This window comes from Phalangium opilio, unplaced genomic scaffold (genome assembly GCF_054372755.1).
Source record: "Phalangium opilio isolate 3A_F unplaced genomic scaffold, DU_Popi_V2 ptg000032l_1, whole genome shotgun sequence".
Taxonomy (NCBI): domain Eukaryota; kingdom Metazoa; phylum Arthropoda; class Arachnida; order Opiliones; family Phalangiidae; genus Phalangium; species Phalangium opilio.
Genome location: NW_028324159.1, coordinates 5689794 through 5709208, shown reverse-complemented (window position 1 = coordinate 5709208; position 19415 = coordinate 5689794). Strand labels below are relative to the sequence as shown.

The 19415-nt window shown below is 38.9% G+C and overlaps 2 protein-coding genes across 2 annotated transcripts; both read right to left on the bottom strand.

Annotated features, from left to right (window-relative positions):
• Positions 1–1655: 1655 nt before the first annotated feature.
• Positions 1656–4376, bottom strand: LOC149685483 (uncharacterized). Its single transcript, XM_089871028.1, has one exon. It carries the CDS (start codon positions 4374–4376, stop codon positions 1656–1658), a length of 2721 nt encoding a protein of 906 aa, XP_089727154.1.
• LOC149685482 (uncharacterized) lies at positions 4373–6269 on the bottom strand. Its single transcript, XM_089871027.1, has 3 exons — positions 5460–6269; positions 4997–5351; positions 4373–4947 (listed from the first exon to the last, which is right to left on the bottom strand). Exons 1-3 carry the CDS (start codon positions 6267–6269, stop codon positions 4373–4375), a joined length of 1740 nt encoding a protein of 579 aa, XP_089727153.1.
• Between the last annotated feature and the right edge of the window lie 13146 nt (positions 6270–19415).

Below are 19415 nucleotides of genomic sequence, written 5' to 3'. Positions count from 1 at the left end.
TTAAATGGGTATGAATTTTGTACAGCATAAGGCTAGGTTGAATAGCTTCTTTGCAGTGTAAGCTACATTTGAACAAAATGGACAGTAAAATATTTTCCCACGGTAGCTCTTGGCGTTCGAGGATAGGGTAAGTTACCCTATAAAAAAAACCTTGGTTTTTCCTTCGTGAGTTTTATTTCTGTGATATGACTGATTTTGTAATTTAATTACGGATCTCTTGTTTATGGTACGGATTACGTGATTATTCATTTTATCAATGATTTCGTATGAGTTTGTAGTTGACTAGTTTCTAGTGGTAATTGTCAAAAATGTGATTTCGCTAGAAGCGTACGGCATATACATATCGTTGAAATTGATAAGGGATGAAATTAATGCATTCCTTCGATCTAAAATTACTACGCTACATAATTTTCCCCATGTTAAGCAATCATTTCTAAAGTATAACACTTTGTAATTGTAATTTATAATTTGTAATTGAAAGATTCGAAATTTGTAATTTATAATTTGTAATTGAATGATTCGAAATCTGTAATTTATAATTTGTAATTGAATGATTCCGAGTTCGTAATTGTAATTTATAATTGAATGATTCCGAATTTGTAATTGTAATTTGTAATTTGTATTTTAAGTTTCATGTAATTTGGCCAACCCTGAATATTTAGGCAATTTTCACGATCTGTGCCTGATGGTAGACACTTCAGTTAGCAGACGTTATCGAGAATTTTATGGACATGTGTGTTGGATATTATGGATTAAACCCTGCACACGAGTTTACAAGTCCCGGGTTCGCATGGCAAGCTGCTCTACACATGAACAAAAAAATGTACCTTTTATTAGACCACAATACGCACCTTTTATTGAGAAAAGGATGAAAAGAAAACTTTAAAGGGAATTTCTAAACGTGTCGTAAAGAAACACATACGCCACTCAGATTATCGGGTGTCTTTATTCGATAAAAAAGTTCTATTAACTCGATGAAGCGTATTACGAGTTGTAAGAACGAGCTCTTCACCTTCATGCAGAATAAGATATCTCTCAATCCTTGTAATAACAAACGATATATTCTGCATGATGGAATCCGTATGTCGCAGATTAGTTACTTCAATTCTTTATCCTAGTCTAAACGAAATAAAGATTCAATCCTTACAGTAGAAAATTTGATCATAAGTTTTATTTCCAAAAAAGTCGTGAGAGTACGAGTGATTTTAGAACAGCATTTTATTAGAGTGATAATTCTTCCCAAAAGAGTTTCCTATTTATACCCCTTTTAGTTTGTCGATTTAAGTGTTTAAATTTTATTAATTTTGTTTCAAGTCTTCTTTTATCAAAAAAAAGTATTTCACTTTTCTTTGGCAAGATTATACTTAAGACGCATTCCACTATTTATCAAGTTATTTACACACTCAATTTTATCTTTAAATTCAAGTAATCCTAAGCATTTAATTTTCTCTTCAAATTCGTTTTACGTCACGCTCCCACCATGAACTTATGGAAGTTCATAATACATTTAAATTACTTCTAGTTTATAGATTAATAGAATTGGTCGTTTTAATAGCGTTACATTTGGCAGTTTAATCTTGCATGATCTGATAATCCCGTCTCGTCCAGTGAAAAGTTCCTCTATTAGACCTGTTTTCCAAAACATTCTAGGGCTTTTATCTCCCTGTATCATCACAAAGTCGTTTATTTGATATTCCGTGCCTTTGTTGGTCGGTGTCCTTTCGTTCATAGAGCGTAATTCCAATAGATATGCCTTGTGCCATCGTTGCCACACCCGTTCTAGAAGAGCTTGTTGATATTTCAGTCGGTTTGTCAACTCTTTTAGTAGACGGAATTATTTCATTTGTCGGGAACTTTCTAGAAGGTAATGAATTTAGACTGTCTCCAATCAAAAAATGGTTGGGAGTTAAGGGAGAAGGTTCATCCTTTTCATTATAGGCAAATGTTAAAGGTCGAGAGTTCAGTATCGCTTCAACTTCCGCCAACAAGGTTCGCATTTCTTCCTTATCAAGTCTTGCTTTTCCCATGACTTTTTTCAGAGCTGTTTTGGTTAGCCCTGCCATCCGTTCATACCATCCTCCCCACCATGCTCCTCTTTCGACTATAAACTTCCAGGTAATTCTGCCCTGAGCAAAGACATGTAAAACTTCAGGATTTCGAATGGTTTTCCATATTTCCTGTAAATCGGCTGACGCTTTCTTGAAAGTAAGTGCGTTGTCACTGTATATTATTTTAGGGAGTCCCCTTCGTGCTGCGAATTGCCTGAAGGCCTGAAGAAACCTCTCTGTGGTTAGGTTTGGTATTAGTTCGAGATGTGTGGCTCTTGTCACTGCGCAGGTAAACAGGGCGATGTATGACTTTTCAGTTGTTGTTTTCCCCGTTTTTGTGAGGAGGGGTCCTGCAAAATCCACCCCTGTGATTTCGAAAGGCTTTGCTTTCTGTACACGATCTTCCGGTAGTGTTGCTTCTATTTGTTTCCCAGGCTTTCGACAGATTAGACAGGCATGAATTGTTCTTTTAACTAATTGTCGTGCTCTTGGTATCCAAAATTTTTCTCTCAAGTGTGTCAAAGTCATACCTTGTCCGCCAAGCATTGTCTTCTTGTGGTAGTGTTCGACAATTAAAATTGAGAGTCTGTTTGTTGGAGCGAGATTCCAGGGATGTTTTTCTCTGTACGTGAACTCTGCATTCTCGAGTCTACCTTCAAAACTTAATAATCCATTTTCGTCGAGAAATGGATCCAACAGAAATAATTTTGATTCATTTGGAACATCTTGTTTATTTCTTATCCTTCTTATCTCCGGTCCATAATCTTTCATTTGTGCTTCGTTAATTAAATGTTTTTCGGCTTCTTCTAACTCTCTGGCTTCCAATGTTCCAATTTGTATCTTATCTATTTTGTTTTCAATTATTGCCTTAACATTTCTTGTAAATCGGTGCACCCATGCTCTGGTCCGAACTGCTTTCTTTAAAGTGCTAATCCTTTCTAACTCGAAGAGAGATTCTGTTTCTTTTCCTGAAATACAGGATCCTTGAAACGTTTCTTTGTTTGACGGCCGAAGCTCTTCTTCACATTCCTTCGGGTAAAATCCTGGTGGTTTCTCTTTTTTCCAATCCTCTTCATTTTGTCTTAAGAAAGGCGGTCCTTCCCACCATAATTTTAGCGTAGGGAATGCATCTGCTTTTGCTCCTCTCGTTGGCAAAAAAGCCGGGTTAATTTTTCCATTACAGTGCCTCCACACACCTGGTTCTGTGAGGCTCTGGATCTCACTTACTCGGTTGCTAACGTATGGCCGGTATTTTTGTGGCGATTGCTTGATCCATCCCAAGGCAACGGTGCTGTCTGTCCACATCGAAATCTTTGTTTTCTCCTTGGAAAAGTCATTATTTTTCAGGTAGTTTACCAATCTAGATCCTAAAAGCGCTGCGGTCAACTCAAGCCTTGGTAGTGTGATTGTTGGTTTACTTGTTTTCTTTTCTTTGTTGCTGGTTTTCTTAAGTGGCGCTACTCTGCTCTTAGCTGCAACTAAGGTTGTTCCAATATTTCCGTCTGATGTTTTGTATCGGAGATATACTACCGAGGCATACCCTTTTTCGCTTGCGTCACAGAAACAAGCAAGCTCATTTGATTCGACTGACGTACGGTCCTTTCTTTCTTGGTAGTAATATCTAGGAACTTTTATGTTTCCCAGGTGTGGTAGTTCAGAACACCAGTTCTCAAAGAGTCTTCTTACATCATCATCCAAAGGTTGATCCCAATCTACACCTCTCTGCCAGAGTTCTTGAAATAGAAATTTACTACGAACGGTAAATGGCGCTAGTAGTCCAATGGGATCGAATATCCTGGCTACGGTTTGAAGGATAAATCTTTTTGTATTCTTCTTTTCTGCTAAGAATTCCAATAGAGAGGATACGTCAAAGGTCAAATAATCGGTTTCTGGGTTCCATGTTAAACCCAAAATGGTTGATTCGGGATTTCGTATATCAGTCAAGAGGAATTCTTCGGGACTTCCCATACTTTGTCCCCATCGTTCCTTAAGTTCATTCGAGTTTGTTTTCCATTTCCTCAAGTTCATCCCAGCTTTTCTCAACATCTCTTTACTTCCCATAGATAGTCCGAAGGCTTTATTAATGTCATCCTCTCCGGACATTAGATCGTCTACGTAAAGTCCCTCGCGGATTGCATTGCATACCTCGGGTTGTTCTTCCTGGTTTTGATCTAGATGGTATCGTATGGTTGCCGCTAAGAGAAATGGGCTCGAGGTAACTCCAAATGCTACACGTGCGATACGATATTCGTCAAATTGTTCTGTTTTGTCATCTGGGGAACCATTTCTCCATAAGAATCGTAGAACGTCTCTGTCATCAGGGTTCATTGGAACTGAAGAAATGCTTTTTCAATATCCGCTGTAAAAGCCACTCTATGTTTACGAAATTTCACCAACAGATCTAAAAGTTCTGGATTGAGATTCTTGCCAGCGTGCAAACAATCATTCAACGATGCCGCTCCCTTAACGTGAGACGAGGCATCAAATACCACTCGGACTCTCGTTGTTTCTCTGGAATGCCGAACGACTGCTCGATGCGGCAAATAGTAAAGTGGCCTTCCCGTTATAGGTTCTTCATCGGCTCGCTCTATGATTCCATTTTCGAGCTGCTCCGTAATTATCTTTTCATAATCATGATGCAAGACTGGGTCTTCTCGGAACTTTTTGAACAGGTTTTCTGTTCTTCGGGTCGCCAGCATCCTGTTGCTTTTTAAATCCTTGGCATTTTCTTTCCAAGGGAGGCTCACTTCGTAAAGTCCGTTCTCAAATTGGATAGTTTCTTCAAATTTCTTGACGACTTCGTCCTGTTTTTTCCATAGGATTAACCTCTTGTTCCTTGATTCCGATGGAATCCAATTCCCAGAACGCTTTAATTTGTTTTGAGATTTTCTCTTCCATGCTGACAGTTGTTAATGTGACCGCTTGCTGTGAGACTACTACATTCTTACTTGTTGTAGTAGCCATTCCTTGTATAGTCCATCCAAGGATGGTTTCTACTGCGGCTAATTTTCCTGATAAGCGTTCTACTTTTGTTGTTGACAGAGCCCAAAACCAGTCGCTTCCAATTAAAACTCCCACCTTGGCTTCTTGACCATCAGGTAGTTTCTTTCCTATATCCGCTAATTCGATTCCTTTGTTGTTTAATTCTCTTACAGTCTCTTCCCTTGGTACGCTCATTGTGGCGTTACATATTTCCAGCACTACCAGGGCTTCTATTTCAATCTGACGACTTGGGTCTTGAATGTTTTGCAATATGAATTTCACCTTCTTTAACGTGCTGGTTGTTCCTTCGGTATCTTGAAACTTGTATTCGATTAGCGTTTATTCGCCCGTTATCTCCAATCCAAGTGTCTCTACAATATCCCTTCTGATGTAGGTTCTGGTACTGCCTCCATCGAAAAAACATCTGACCATGTGGATTGCGTCACCTCTTGACCCCTCTGCTGGCGTAATAATAGCACTTGCTGTTTGCAGAACGATGGTCTTTTGCTCACCATCAAGTTTCAAGACTGAAGAGCATTGAATGACTTCCTTTGGATTCGTATTGTTTTCTTCCTCACCCTTTTTTCCGCCAATTTCTTCTTCTTGGTCACAAACTGAAATGTGGTGGAACCGGTTACATCTCGGACATTCCTTTTTATTAACGCAGAATCCTCCTATGTGATTTTTAGCGGTGCAAATGAAACATCGTCCCTTCCTTCTAAGGTGTGCACGTCGTTCGTTAATTGAAGAGAGTCGGGTGCAATTTTCTGCCGTGTGATCTGTATGTCCACAATAGCAACATTCAACTTTCTTCTCCGCATAAATACTCAAAGATGCAGCGGTCCCTAATCCCTTAGGCTTCTCGTAGCGCTGTTTGAAGTTACGTGATCGTTCGCCGACTCCTTGTTCATAGTTTTGCCGAGAACTCCCTCGTGATTCTTGGTTTGATGCTGGTGATAGAGTGAAGGCTCTTTCTCGACATTCTACTTCATTCTTCAAGAATGTTAAAATGTCTTCAGCACTGGGCTTGTCGTTGTTAATCTCACGGCTAAATGATACTCGCAAGTCCGTTGGTAGATTTCGCATCATTAATCGCCAAAGAAGGGTCTCGTACGTTTCGGAGTTTTGACCTAATGCTTCCAAACTTCTAATTTGAACTTCGACGTGGTCATAAAATCTTCTTAATCCGTCTACATCTGAAGTCCTCGTAACTGGAATTAAGTCCATCAAATTTTTCATGTGTTTGTTTAAAATTAAATCTGTTCCAAAATCTTCAATGCGTTCTTATAGTTAGCATCATTTAGTGCCAATCCTTCTATAGCCTTTAGTGCTAAGTCAAATCGACTCCAAAACCCTTTCCATTTCTCAACGTTTCCATTGAAAGTTCCCATCGTTAGTTTTGGTAGTTTTACTACACTATCGTGTTCTCTAAACCTTGAAGGTACTCTTTCTGTACCAATTTCGTTCGTGCTCCTATCCGCCAATCTTATCGCTCTGGCGGCTCGAGTCTTCGCTTTGATAATTATTTCTGAAAAGGCGAGATTCACTCCTTCCTCATGATCAAGGTCAGCTAACTGTATATATTCTTCTATGGTTTCATTCTGTTTCCCCAACGATTCTTCCAACTTCAGAAGAAGATTCATTTGTGCTTCCAGATGTTCTATATTCAATTGTTCATCTTCAAGTGCAGTGTCAATCTCAGTTGCTGTTACCTTTGTCTGTCGTCTCGTTCTATCTCTTTTGCGCGATAGCTTTTCTAATTGTTCGTTATCTTCACTCATGATGTAGAATTTCCACTTTTCTAACTAAACCTGACACTTTTATCTAAAGGTCTGACGACATTCCCGGGTTTCGGCACCATAAAATGTCGCAGATTAGTTACTTCAATTCTTTATCCTAGTCTAAACGAAATAAAGATTCAATCCTCACAGTAGAAAATTTGATCATAAGTTTTATTTCCAAAAAAGTCGTGAGAGTACGAGTGATTTTAGAACAGCATTTTATTAGAGTGATAATTCTTCCCAAAAGAGTTTCCTATTTATACCCCTTTTAGTTTGTCGATTTAAGTGTTTAAATTTTATTAATTTTGTTTCAAGTGTTCTTTTATCAAAAAAAAAAGTATTTCACTTTTCTTTGGCAAGATTATACTTAAGACGCATTCCACTATTTATCAAGTTATTTACACACTAAATTTTATCTTTAAATTCAAGTAATCCTAAGCATTTAATTTTCTCTTCAAATTCGTTTTACGTCACCTTACACTATCTTATGGCCACCACTGAATTGATATTATAGAGGAGAGGTGTGGTAACTAATGTTATTTAATTTAACTATATTTCTGGCAGTAATTTTTCAAATTTAAACTGTAATAAACGTTCGAAATAGTTTTTCATTTACAGTAATTTAAACATGGAATTTAAATGGAAAATAAAATATTTTAAGAGATTTATTGAGTAATTCTTGTACATATACTCGGCAATCATACGATCATTAACATTTTTATTTTCAGTAAATCTCTTCACTATTTCAAACATTTTTATTCCCTTACACCGATAAAGTGAAAAATAGACGACATATCCACCACAGGTTGAACTAGAATCTCCTTGTAATTGACGCGAATTGTAGGTAACAGTTAAACTGCTACGTTCCACGAAATCGTTGAATTTAAATACGTCTGATGGAGGCGAACGGAGACAAAATAAGCAGGCGAACGGATACGACATCGACAGGTTAATAGACACGAAATCGGTAGGCGAACGGAGAAGAAATCGATAGGCGAACGGAGAAGAAATCGACAGGTTAAAAGACACGAAATCGGTAGGCGAACGGAAACAAAATAAGTAGGCGACGGACACGAAATCAGCAGGTTAAAAGACACGAAATCGACAGGCAAATGGAGACAAAATAAGCAGGCGAACGGACACGAAATAAGCAGACAGACAACATCGACAGGTTAAAAGACACGAAATCGGTAGGCGAACGGAGACAAAATCAGCAGGCGAACGGAGACAAAATAAGCAGGCGAACGGAGACGAAATCGGCAGGTTAAAAGACACGAAATCGACAGGCGAACGGAGACAAAATCGGCATGTTAAAAGACACGAAATTGGTAGGCGAACGGAGACAAAATAAGCAGGCGAACGGACACGAAATAAGCAGACGAAAGGACACGAAATAAGCAGGCGAGCGGAGACGACATCGACAGGTTAAAAGACACGAAATCGGCAGGTTAAAAGATAAGAAATCGGCAGGTTAAAAGACACAAAATCGGCAAATTAAAAGACACGAAATCGGCAGGTTACTAGACACGAAATCGGTAGGCGAACGGAGACGACATCGACAGGTTAAAAGACACGAAATCGGCAGGTTAAAAGACATTTCCTCTTTAGCAAATCTCTCCGTTTCTAAAATATCTTCTGATGTTATGGATCCCATTGAAACAGAATTATCGAATCCCATAATTTTCAATAAGTTCTTTAAGTTTATAGGTAAATCGATACCCAATTCATGAGTAAGAATGTCCCAAAATTGGTCTTCGGAAGTGGTGGAGGCCATCTAAGAAAAACAACACATTCTTTAGAAACCATCCGCTTGAAGGTGAGGTTGAAGTGGGTTGAAGTTACTAATTCGCGAACATTGGAAATGTTGTAGAATGAACGGCTAATTTGTCAAATTTAAATGGAGTTTGTCAAATTTAAAACGAGTGATTTTAAAATGATTTTTGTCAAATTTAAAACGAGCGATTTTAAAATTATTTTTGTCAAATTTAAAAAGAGTAATTTTAAACGAATTTTGAGATACTTTGATAGTTCTCCCAGCTTAACACTATACAAAAAAAATTATAGTTTCCAATCTGGTTCATCTCTAAGCCCTTTGGCATGCCTTCGGTGCCACCAACCGGGCATACAGTACCAAGATAACTCACTATCCTGATAATAAGCGTCCAGAAACTCAGATTAGTCATTTGAGCGAAATTCTAGGAGAGCGATAGCTCTCTTAGATAAGACTTCATACCGACTTTAATGTATAAGGATGGTTTTTTGATTGGTTATAACTTTTTTGTATCGTATTAACTGCTTTGAAAAAATTCCACAGAACTACAATTCGGGCCCTAAATATGTGGTTAAAATTTCAAAAAGATCCATCCATTAGTTTTTCTTATAAAAAATAAAGTTGCTAAGGGTGGTTTTCATTTCCATAAAAATAATCATAGATTTTGACGAAAACCTCGAATTTTTCCCATAGAAATAACATGGGAAAATATTTTACAGATAACCATCTGGTGGTAGCCGTCATGATATAACTATACGTTTGTTTGATTTGAAAACGGTTTTCAACGAAAGCCTCATATTTAGTATTTGTGCTTTCCAGCTTTCATTGATTAATTTTAAGTTTAAGTATGTTTAATTTTAAGTTTTCAAAATTACCCCAATCTACGTTATTTAAGCATGGATAGACTGATTTACCAGTAAATATCAGCGCGACCAATATTGGCCTTTTTTTACGTATAGTTGCGTCATATTAATCCGATTGTTTTTCCTTAATGCCTTTTTGTTGAAATGGCCTATCGGTAGTGAGACAAGACTGCTTTAATCTAGGATGATGGAACTCGTTTCATCCTCCTAGCTTTAATATTGCCGCCTTGACAATATTACCCAGTTTGTGGCGGCCGCCATTTTTTTAAGGGGAAAAAATTTGAGAGTGGGTCCTTTTTCGTTGTCATTTTCATATTTTTTGAGGATTTGCTGATGGATGGATTTTAAATATAATATAAAGTAGGTTTCAAGCTTTAATATAAGCCTAATTTCATAATTTTCCACCTTTTTATTTTCCCACAATCTATTCCTAAACTTGCCACTTTTTTTAAGGCGGTGAAACCCGTGAAATTGCGCGAAGCCTTGTTCGCTTCAGCGCCGAAAACAGCTGTAGTGATACATGTTATTTACTAAAAATGTATGCGGTCAGTGTGTTGTTTTTGCCTTTTAATGCTTCTAATCGTGATGCGTGTCGAGATTTACGAATCCAATGTGTGTTGCGAAATGAAAAACAAGGGTGGATACTATATGATCTATGCTTTAAAAGGAATTTGACAGCGCCAGTTAAGCAAAATGGAATTAGGCCTTGCTAAAAGTCAGATCTTGGATTATCGCATGTCAATGATATAAGAAATTGACCCTCGGATATCCTGTGACTAGGAGATGCTTACAAAGTTACTAACCCTCGATTTTGGAGTTAGATACTGTCTAGTGACACTTAAAGTAACGATTTAATCTTATAAACAGACTACCATCATAAGCCCATATCGTAAATTAAACGATGTTGATATCAAAGCTTAATTGAAATACCAATACCAATTTTTTTAACTCAATGAATCTTAAATATCAACATCAAAAATTATCTTCTGAAAGAGATATCTACTTATATTTCATTCAAATTTCTCGCAACATTTCAAATTAACGAATAGAAATGTGCAAATGAAGTTCAAACTGATTAATTGGGCAAATTGCTATATTGGTCACCATTACCGATCACAGATAGATTTGCGTCCTTCAGTAGTGTTTATTATGCTTGTAAAATGGTAAGCGAAATCTGTGATTAAAGTTTAAAATAGACATGAGCAAAAACGGCTTTATTCATATCAACTCGATTACCGGATATCTAAATTTGACTAAAATTAACAAAATATTCTATTCATGGTTAAAAATCTTGTTTGAAGCAGCAAGCCATCTAATCCTTATTTACCTTCTTTTGAAAAAAAATAATAGGTTGATACCTCTTTCAGTAGATTATTCATTGATATTTCAGTTTCATTGAGTTTAAAAAAAATAGTTCCACCTTTGGTTAATTTTCAATATTGACCAATCGATAATCACAAATATTAATAACTAAATTACAAAGACCGGTTCAAAACCATATTAGTTTTGAAACGATTAAATTATAATTTTAAACATATATACTAGTTAATTCCTCGTAGGTAATTAGTTTATTGCCTTAGTGTAATTAATGCTGAATATTACATACACAAAGTAAATAATAAATTAACTTCTAAAATTTAAATGTAAAGTGTGTGCATTATTTCCCAATTAATAAAAGATATCCACCTATTTTCATTCAAGTTATTTACTAATTTGTTTATAATGGATAGAAAATTTCGAGCTCTAATTGCGATGTAGCTAAAATCAATCCCACTGGCTATTTATAATACAATATAACCTTAGCCCTATGTTTACTTTTTTGAATTTTATTTGTAAAATTTAAAACATAAAATAGTATTACAATTTTTTTAATTAAATAATTATTAATAAATTTCAATAAAATAAATTCTGGTTAAATACATAACACAACTTTTTATTAATTTTCTAAAATTATCAGAGCTAAATATCAAAGACACATATTTAAATAAAAAACGTCTTGGTTTGGACCAAGGCCGAAAAAACAAACGATATGTGTGAGGTTTATCATTTGACTGAAGTTTCAGATATTGCAATTGTTTTAGTTCTTTTTATCCATTTAATCCTTAATCAATATTAAATTCAATCAAATGATTTTACTGTTAATCGATCTAGTCCCTCTAAATTAATTGAAAAAATTACATATCTACGCTTTTTTCAAGAACAATTACATTTTCCGAAAACATTTTATCATGAAATTAATTATTTTGAAGGGAGTACGTGTTGAGCTATCAACATAGAATATTTGAAATATTCTATTGACTTTCTAAAAAGAGCAAGCGAACTTGGACATAATTCGAAAGGAAAATGTAAAAATTTAATCGAAATGGTACATTTCTATTGTCGCCTCTATGAAGAAAAGATTGCACTGCAATTTTCCTCTCCGTGCTTTAGAATTTCTTGGTCATAACTCAGTCTTCATTTGAAACGTCACCACCCCTTTCTACATTGTTGGCGCTACTTGTACACCGGTTACGTATTACGCGTAATCATTTTAGCACGCTTAAAGACCATTTCGGAAAACACACAGGGAGTATTATCCCTCGCACCAAGGGTCACCGCCAGACGGAGTCAATTCGCTCTGCCTATAGCGGTGCTTCTAGGCGAGAGAGAGAGAAGACCCCAATGGCGGCATCACCCTTGTGTTTTAGTTTCTCTGTATGTAATTTCTAAAATGGTCTACTCACTTACAAATGTACACAAATTACACTGAGTGATCGGTCCTTCAGGCGCTAGTGAGTGACAAGCCACAACCATAATCATTCATGTACAGGAATGTTTTATAGTTTTAGGTTATTAAGGTTGGCGGGCAAGTCCGGAGAGTCACTAATGTGAAAAGGTTTCGAACTATATGGTATTATTGTCTGAGTGTGTTGCGACGGCTCAGATGACCCATACACTTGAACCACTGGTGCTTTTAAAAATTTTTATATTGGGAAAATAGAGGAAGGGGGGTCGGAGTAAAGTGTGACCTTCGCATAACTGGTAATGAATAATGTGTATACCCATATTATTTCCGCATGAAATGAATATAACAAGTCATTGGTACTGAGAAGTATTTCTTTTTATGTAATTTTTACCCTTACCTTTGGTTATATCAGAAATAAGATAAGGGACTAGAAGTAACGAGGTAACCAAACTCTTCACTTGGTGATGGAAGCGGCATAAAATCGCCAAATTTGTTCACTAGTGCTAGGCTCTATTACCAATGCTAGGGCACTTTAATTCTAGTCCCTTATCTTACTGCTGGTTATATTTATACCGATATCATATTTTTCCTGTGCTAAAGAGAGCCACCTACTAAACGAAACCACACAGGATTAACATTGTTGCTTTGTCTCTAGAAGACGACATTAGTTTGAGAAAAAAGTTCTTTAACATATTTTCTCTAAAATCAGTCTTCTCAGAAACTTACTACAGATTTAAACTTTTTTGGTGCAAACTTGAAAATTTGTTAAGCCAGCAACAATTAAAACTATGTCCGTCAAGGTGCTTACAAGTTAGTGAGCAACGACACGAAATCCCTTCAAAATAATTAATTTCATGATAAAATGTTTTCGGAAAATGTAATTGTTCTTGAAAAAGCGTAGATATGTAATTTTTCAATTAATTTAGAGGGACTAGATCGATTAACAGTAAAATCATTTCATTGAATTTAATATTGATTAAGGATTAAATGGATAAAAATAACTAAAACATTTGCAATATCTGAAACTTCAGTCAAATGATAAACCTCACACATATCGTTTGTTTTTTCGGCCTTGGTCCAAACCAAGACGTTTTTTTTTATAATATCTGTCACTTCAGTCTTATTGTAATTAAAATTTGAATAATTTTATTTTTGCTTTACCGTCATACATTTGGGGTTGATCTATTTCTAATTGCTTAAAGAAGTACTTAAGTATCGTTAATTACATTTAACTTATATTCAAAAACATTGATTTCGATAAGCAAATAATGTTGTACTTTATTTATTAAAGAAGTTTAAAAACGACGGTTTTTGAAATATGGAAGAAAAATATTTGTTTCGTACACTGTATACATATACAGTGTTGTCGAGATCAGACCAACAGCTTCCTTTATGTAAAACCCCCAATACTGCCAACGGGAGATGTCATACTAAATTATACAGGGTGTAAATAAATGTTTAGAATTCATGTTTTGTATTGTATGCCTGAATGCAACAAAATATATTAAAGCACAGTCCTACGATTATCCTTAGTCTCTTAGAACCTGGGTCTCAAATTGCAACCTCTAAACTATTTGGTAAACAACTCAACGAAAATATTCAAAGTGTCTACCATTGTGGTTGAGGCACTCTTCCAGAGGATTGTCCGTGTCTCACATTACTTTTGCAACCACTAAACTCATGACGCATGGTAAGACTAATGGTATTGCCGTTAAGGCTTGATGTAGGGGGATATGATTATGCCGGTAGTAATGCCCTTGTAAGCTGGCACGAACAGTAGAATGGTTTAGTGCAACTTCATGTTCCACCGCTCTACTACTAGCATGAGATTGGCTTCAAAACTATCTACGATGTCAAAGTCTCTATCCTCATTACAGACTATACAGTCTCTTCTACGTTCACGATCTTGCACTACCGAAATCACGAAGGTGCTCGCACCCGAATGTTGTCGGTGTGGACACCGTTCGGCATAAAGCACTGCCTTTAGTTGAACCTTACCGCGACCTTCACCCAAAATAAACGTGCTGTTAAATTTGTCCTGGTTAGAATAGGTTGGCATTTTGCTAGGAAACGAGACTAACTACTGTAATTCTACTACTTAGCTGCGACACTGAAAGACCCTGTATATCTAAAGAGACCGGAAGTTCCTCAAAGTTTTCAAAGATTGCCAGCTTGAGCAGGTCATGGTGTGTATAGTGGTGAAGGTCGCTTTAACGTTCGACACGTGACACCACGGTATGTTTGGTCCTCCAATGTCCTGACCCGATAGGTCCAAACAATTACTGTATTGTTCTAGTTCTAACAAGAACGGAGACGGGTTTTAGTTTAAAACGTAATGTTTATTACTCGCGGTCACAGAAAACTCTGATCGTTTATTACAGTTTTGGTTTATTAAGAAACCTCGTATTTTTAGGCCAAAGGGTTTTTATCATCTATTTTAACTAACCCCTTTATGAGTCTTTCTTTAGAGAGCTAGATAACATTGGTTTTTTAGCTATCGCTACATCTTCCCTTTTCAGTTAAGGTGGGTTTACACTAATATACATGATTGTTACACTAACATCAATTTGACAGTTTAGAACAGCATAATTAATCTATCTGGACTTTTCCGGTGGCGCTGTGACTTTCTAACTATCGGATCTCTAGACTTCAAGTTCGGTGAATCCAAACGACCATCTTTTGACGAGGTGACGACTCTGGAGCCCGTTTGATTGTCGGGTTCGGGCATTGGTCTTGAAGTCGAACCCCCTGGAGCTGTGGCTGGATTTGGATGGCTTGACAACCCTGAGACTGTTGCCGCTTTGGGAGACCTTGGCGTTGAATATCTGGCTTTTGGACATCTGTATATTAGCGATTCATCTCCTGTGTTGAAACCGGTGTTTCTACTCGGCCTTCTTTCATTCGGTTCGTTTCTGTTGTTGCGAAACGATTCCTTGACCAATCTCAGATGTCTTCGGTTTCTACGCCATCTTCCTCCTTCCTCTAGCTCGACTTCGTATGATCTGGGTGCTACTTCACGTATCACTTGACCTTTCCTCCTCCAGACTCCGTGCTGATCCAGTATTCGCACTACACTTCCTGGAAGAAGTTTAGTTAGTTCTTTTCCTCGCTCCTGTTGTTTTTTTCTTTGTCGGTCTGTTGCTTTGAGTTTCTCTATCTACCCTGGGTAGCCTTGTTCTAAGCACTCTACCCATTAGCAGTTCTGCTGGAGACTTGCCATGTTCAAGTGGGGTGTTTCTAAAGCTCAAAAGTCCCAGATGAAAGTCTTCTTCGGAATTTATGGCTTTCTTTAGAAGTCGTTTCGCGATTTGTACTCCTTTTTCCGCTAGTCCGTTGGACTGGGGGTATTCTGGGCTCGACGTCATGTTAATGAACCCATATTCGTCTGCAAACTCTTTGAACTCCTTTGAACTGAACGGCATGTTATCTGACATGACTATTTGAGGGATCCCTTGGCGGCCAAAAATCCGTTTCAGACAAGAGATTACTGATTTTGCTGACGTTGTTCTCAATGTCTCAACTTCTATGTATGTTGAATACGCGTCTATGGCCACCAGATAGTCGTTTCCCGCATTGTGAAACACGTCAGTCCCTATCATGTCCCATGGCTTGTCTGGTGTCTCTCTTACGATGTACGGCTCTTGGTGTTGTTTGTATTGAAACATGTTACACGTGGGACATCTTTTGCAGTGATCTTCTATGTGACTATTCATGTTGGGCCAGTATAGGCATTGTCTCGCCCTGCGGCGGCATTTCTCTATTCCAAGGTGCCCATCATGTATGATTTTCAGCATGGTGCTCCTCATAGTCTTGGGAACGACGATCCGAGATCCTTTTAGGATGAGCCCTTCTGCTTCGGTCAACTCGTCTTGAACGCTTGCGTATCCTGAGGTTTGTGTGTTTTTCTTTTCCCAGCCTTGATGTATTTGCTCCAGGACGCCTTGTAGTTCCTCGTCCTTTGCCGTTTCTTCTCGTAAGCGACCTAGCATTGACTGACTCACTGGTAATGAAGTAATTACTGCGTTTATGTGGACTTCGACTTCTTCATGCGTGTCTTTATCTTCAGTTGATCTCATTGGTAAGCTGGCTCGAGACAACGCGTCAGCTAGGATAAGGCTTTTCCCCGGGGTATAGACGATCTTATATTGATATTTCATGAGCTTCAGAAACAGTCTCTGAAGTCTTGGTGGCACCTCTGCTAGTACTCTGTTAGCCATTGCTACTAGTGGCTTGTGGTCCGTCTCCAGAATAACCTCTTTTCCATAGATGTAGTTGTGAAACTTTTGACAACCAAACACGATTCCCAGAGTCTCCTTCTCGATTTGGGCGTATCTTGTCTCCGCTGACGTCAGTGTCCTTGAGGCATACGCTATGGGCGACCAGTTATCGCCCTGTCGCTGCATAAGTACTGCGCCCAGCCCGTCTTTCGAAGCGTCTGTGGACACTTTTGTATCCTTCTTTGGGTCGTAAAACTGTAGTACCGGTTGCTGAGTCAGCACTTTCTTGATGTGAGTCCACTCTTGGTGGTGCTCTGGCAGTATCTGATGGTCATCTACGCTCTGTTTTCTGAGGCTTCGCAAGTTTACAGTATGCGCGGAGAGGTTTGGTATATACTTCCAAACGAAGTTCACAACTCCCAGCGCTCTTTGCACCTCCTTCTGAGATGTTGGCGTCGGCATCTTCAGAATTGCTTCTATTTTCCTGGGGTCCGGTTTGACCCCGCCCTTGGATATTACTTCTCCCATGTATGATACTTCTGTGACTTTAAATATGCACTTCTGTACGTTGAGCGTGGCTCTGGCAGCTTTCAGTCTAGACAGCGCTTCTCTGAGGTTGTGTTCGTGTTCTGGTCCAGATCTTCCCCATACGATGACGTCGTCGTGTAACGGTCTTGCGCCCGCCACGGTTTCAAATATCTGACTAAAGTGCTTGAAGAATATTTCTGGTGCCGATGCGATTCCAAATGGCAGTCTCTTGAAGCAGTATCGTCCATACGGTGTATTAAACGTCGTCAGTAACTGGCTGTCCGGGTCTAACGGAATCTGGTAGAACCCTGATGCCGCATCCAGCTTCGTGAAGAATTCGGCGCCTGATAGCTCAGCTTCTATTTCCTCTTTCGTTGGCAACTGGTAATGTTCCCGTAATATGTTTTCATTTAATGTTCTGGGGTCCAGACACAACCGCAAGGCTCCGTCTTTCTTTTCCCGGATGACTAACGGGCTTACCCACTCTGTCGGTTCATTGACTTTTCGTATTATAGACCGTTTTTCCAGTCTGTCCAGTTCGGCCTTTAACTTTTCTCTCAGTGAGTAGGGGATTCGTCGTGGTGGAACGATTACGGGAATGGCATTTTCCTTCAACCGTATCTTGCATGATGTTTTCAATCGCCCTTTAAATACCGTAGAGAACTCGCTTATTATCCTTGTCCTGAACTCTTCCGGTTCTTCGGATAGATTTGGCTCTTCCGGTTTCACCATGTCTTCATTTACTCTGAGCTCGTCCGGTTCTTCGGATAGATTTGGCTCTTCAGGTTTCACCATGTCTTCATTTACTTCGTAGATGAGTCTCACTAACCCCAGATTCACGCAAGTTTCTCGACTCAGTATTGGTCTCTCCCCATGACCAACCAGGATCATTTCAGTTGTCACCTTCGACGATTTTACTTCAGCTACTACTCGTATTGCGCCGAAAGTCTCGATTTTACTACCTCCATAGGCGCTGAGTCTAACAGCCGATCGCGTCACGGGTCTCGGAGACATCTTCTCGTAGTAACGTAGTGGCAACAGGTTCGCTTGAGCTCCTGTGTCTAACTTGTAGGGTACTGTGACTCCATTTACCTTGATTGGGACCACCCAATCAGCCGCGCTCTGTCGTGCCTCGACGGCGTCGATTATGAATTCCTCTTCACTGTCTGTCTCGCGCTGCACCTCATCGACCTCTGTTGCATTACAGGCTACGGCAAAATGATTCCGTCCTTCGCACCTGTTGCAGATCTTCCCATACGCCGGACATCTCTTTCGCTCATGTCTCCTTTTGCAGCGTTGGCAGTCGACCATATTGACCTCAGACTTCCGACTTCTCTGTCGACGACTGGCAGCCTCGTTAGGCTTGCTGTGTTTTCCTTGTCTGTGTCCACAGTGACCTTGACGTCTTGTGATGGCGTCGACGGTTTCTGCCTTGGACCCATCAGACCAGTGTTGCATTTGTACTAACATGGTTTCCGTTGCCTGACATAATTGTATGGCACGCTGCAATGTGAGGTTTTCTTCCGCTAAAAGCGTCCGTCGGATTTTGAGATCCTTGGAACCGTAGACGATTTGATCGCGGATGAGCGAGTCCTCCAGTTGCCCAAAGTTACATGACTTCGCCTTGAGGCGCAGGTCAACAACGTACTGTTCGACGGTCTCTTCTTTCTTCTGCATTCTTTCGCGAAACACCAGCCTCTCGTAGGTTTCGTTCTTTTTGGGAGTGCAATAAGTCTCGAACTTGGCCACCACGTTGTCATAGGTTTTGGGAACGGCGACTGTGAAGACAAACGTGTTGAAAACGTCAATAGCTTCTTGTCCTGCAGCATGCAGCAACAAGGAGAGCTTCTGTCCGTCCGACCGGCCAGCGCTTGGAGCCGTGGCAACTTCGAAGAGTTCGAACCTTTGCCGAAATACACGCCATGCCGTGTCCGCATTGCCGGACAAGTGAAGTTCCGGCGGTGGTCTTAAACCTTCCATTGTATCCGATAAAGCTCGTTCGCGAAGACGTGAGTCACGATTCTGACACCATGTATTGTTCTAGTTCTAACAAGAACGGAGACGGGTTTTAGTTTAAAACGTAATGTTTATTACTCGCGGTCACAGAAAACTCTGATCGTTTATTACAGTTTTGGTTTATTAATAGGGATGCAACGATTCTCAATTTTTCGGAATCGGCCGATTCGATGAATCGGTCTCTAAAAATACGGCTTCGGCCGATTAATCGGCCGAAGCCTCAAGGTTATACGTTTTAGGCATTATTATGGGAGTGCTTCTTGTCAAAAATGTCTAAGGACAATAATCTATCTGGTTTGGTTTCCGAGATACTAGTTCATTTAGTTCAAAACACATTTTGTCCACTCTTTCTGCTACAACTTGTTTTTGATTAGTTCTTTCTTTGCATTCCGGATAGGCAAAAATTATTTTGAGCGTGAGTTTTAAGTTTCATTTCCTAAAAAAACCCCTTTCATTTCTCATCCTTTTTAAAACAAGAAGTAGC

Coding starts and splice junctions, on each gene's coding strand:
- LOC149685482 (XM_089871027.1), bottom strand. CDS start 6,269: ATGAAAAATTTGATGGACTTAATTCCAGTTACGAGGACTTCAGATGTA. Junction 5,352..5,459: donor GAGGTGACGCAATCCACATG/GTCAGATGTTTT, acceptor ATCGAATACAAG/TTTCAAGATACCGAAGGAAC. Junction 4,948..4,996: donor AGGAATGGCTACTACAACAA/GTAAGAATGTAG, acceptor AACAACTGTCAG/CATGGAAGAGAAAATCTCAA.
- LOC149685483 (XM_089871028.1), bottom strand. CDS start 4,376: ATGAACCCTGATGACAGAGACGTTCTACGATTCTTATGGAGAAATGGT.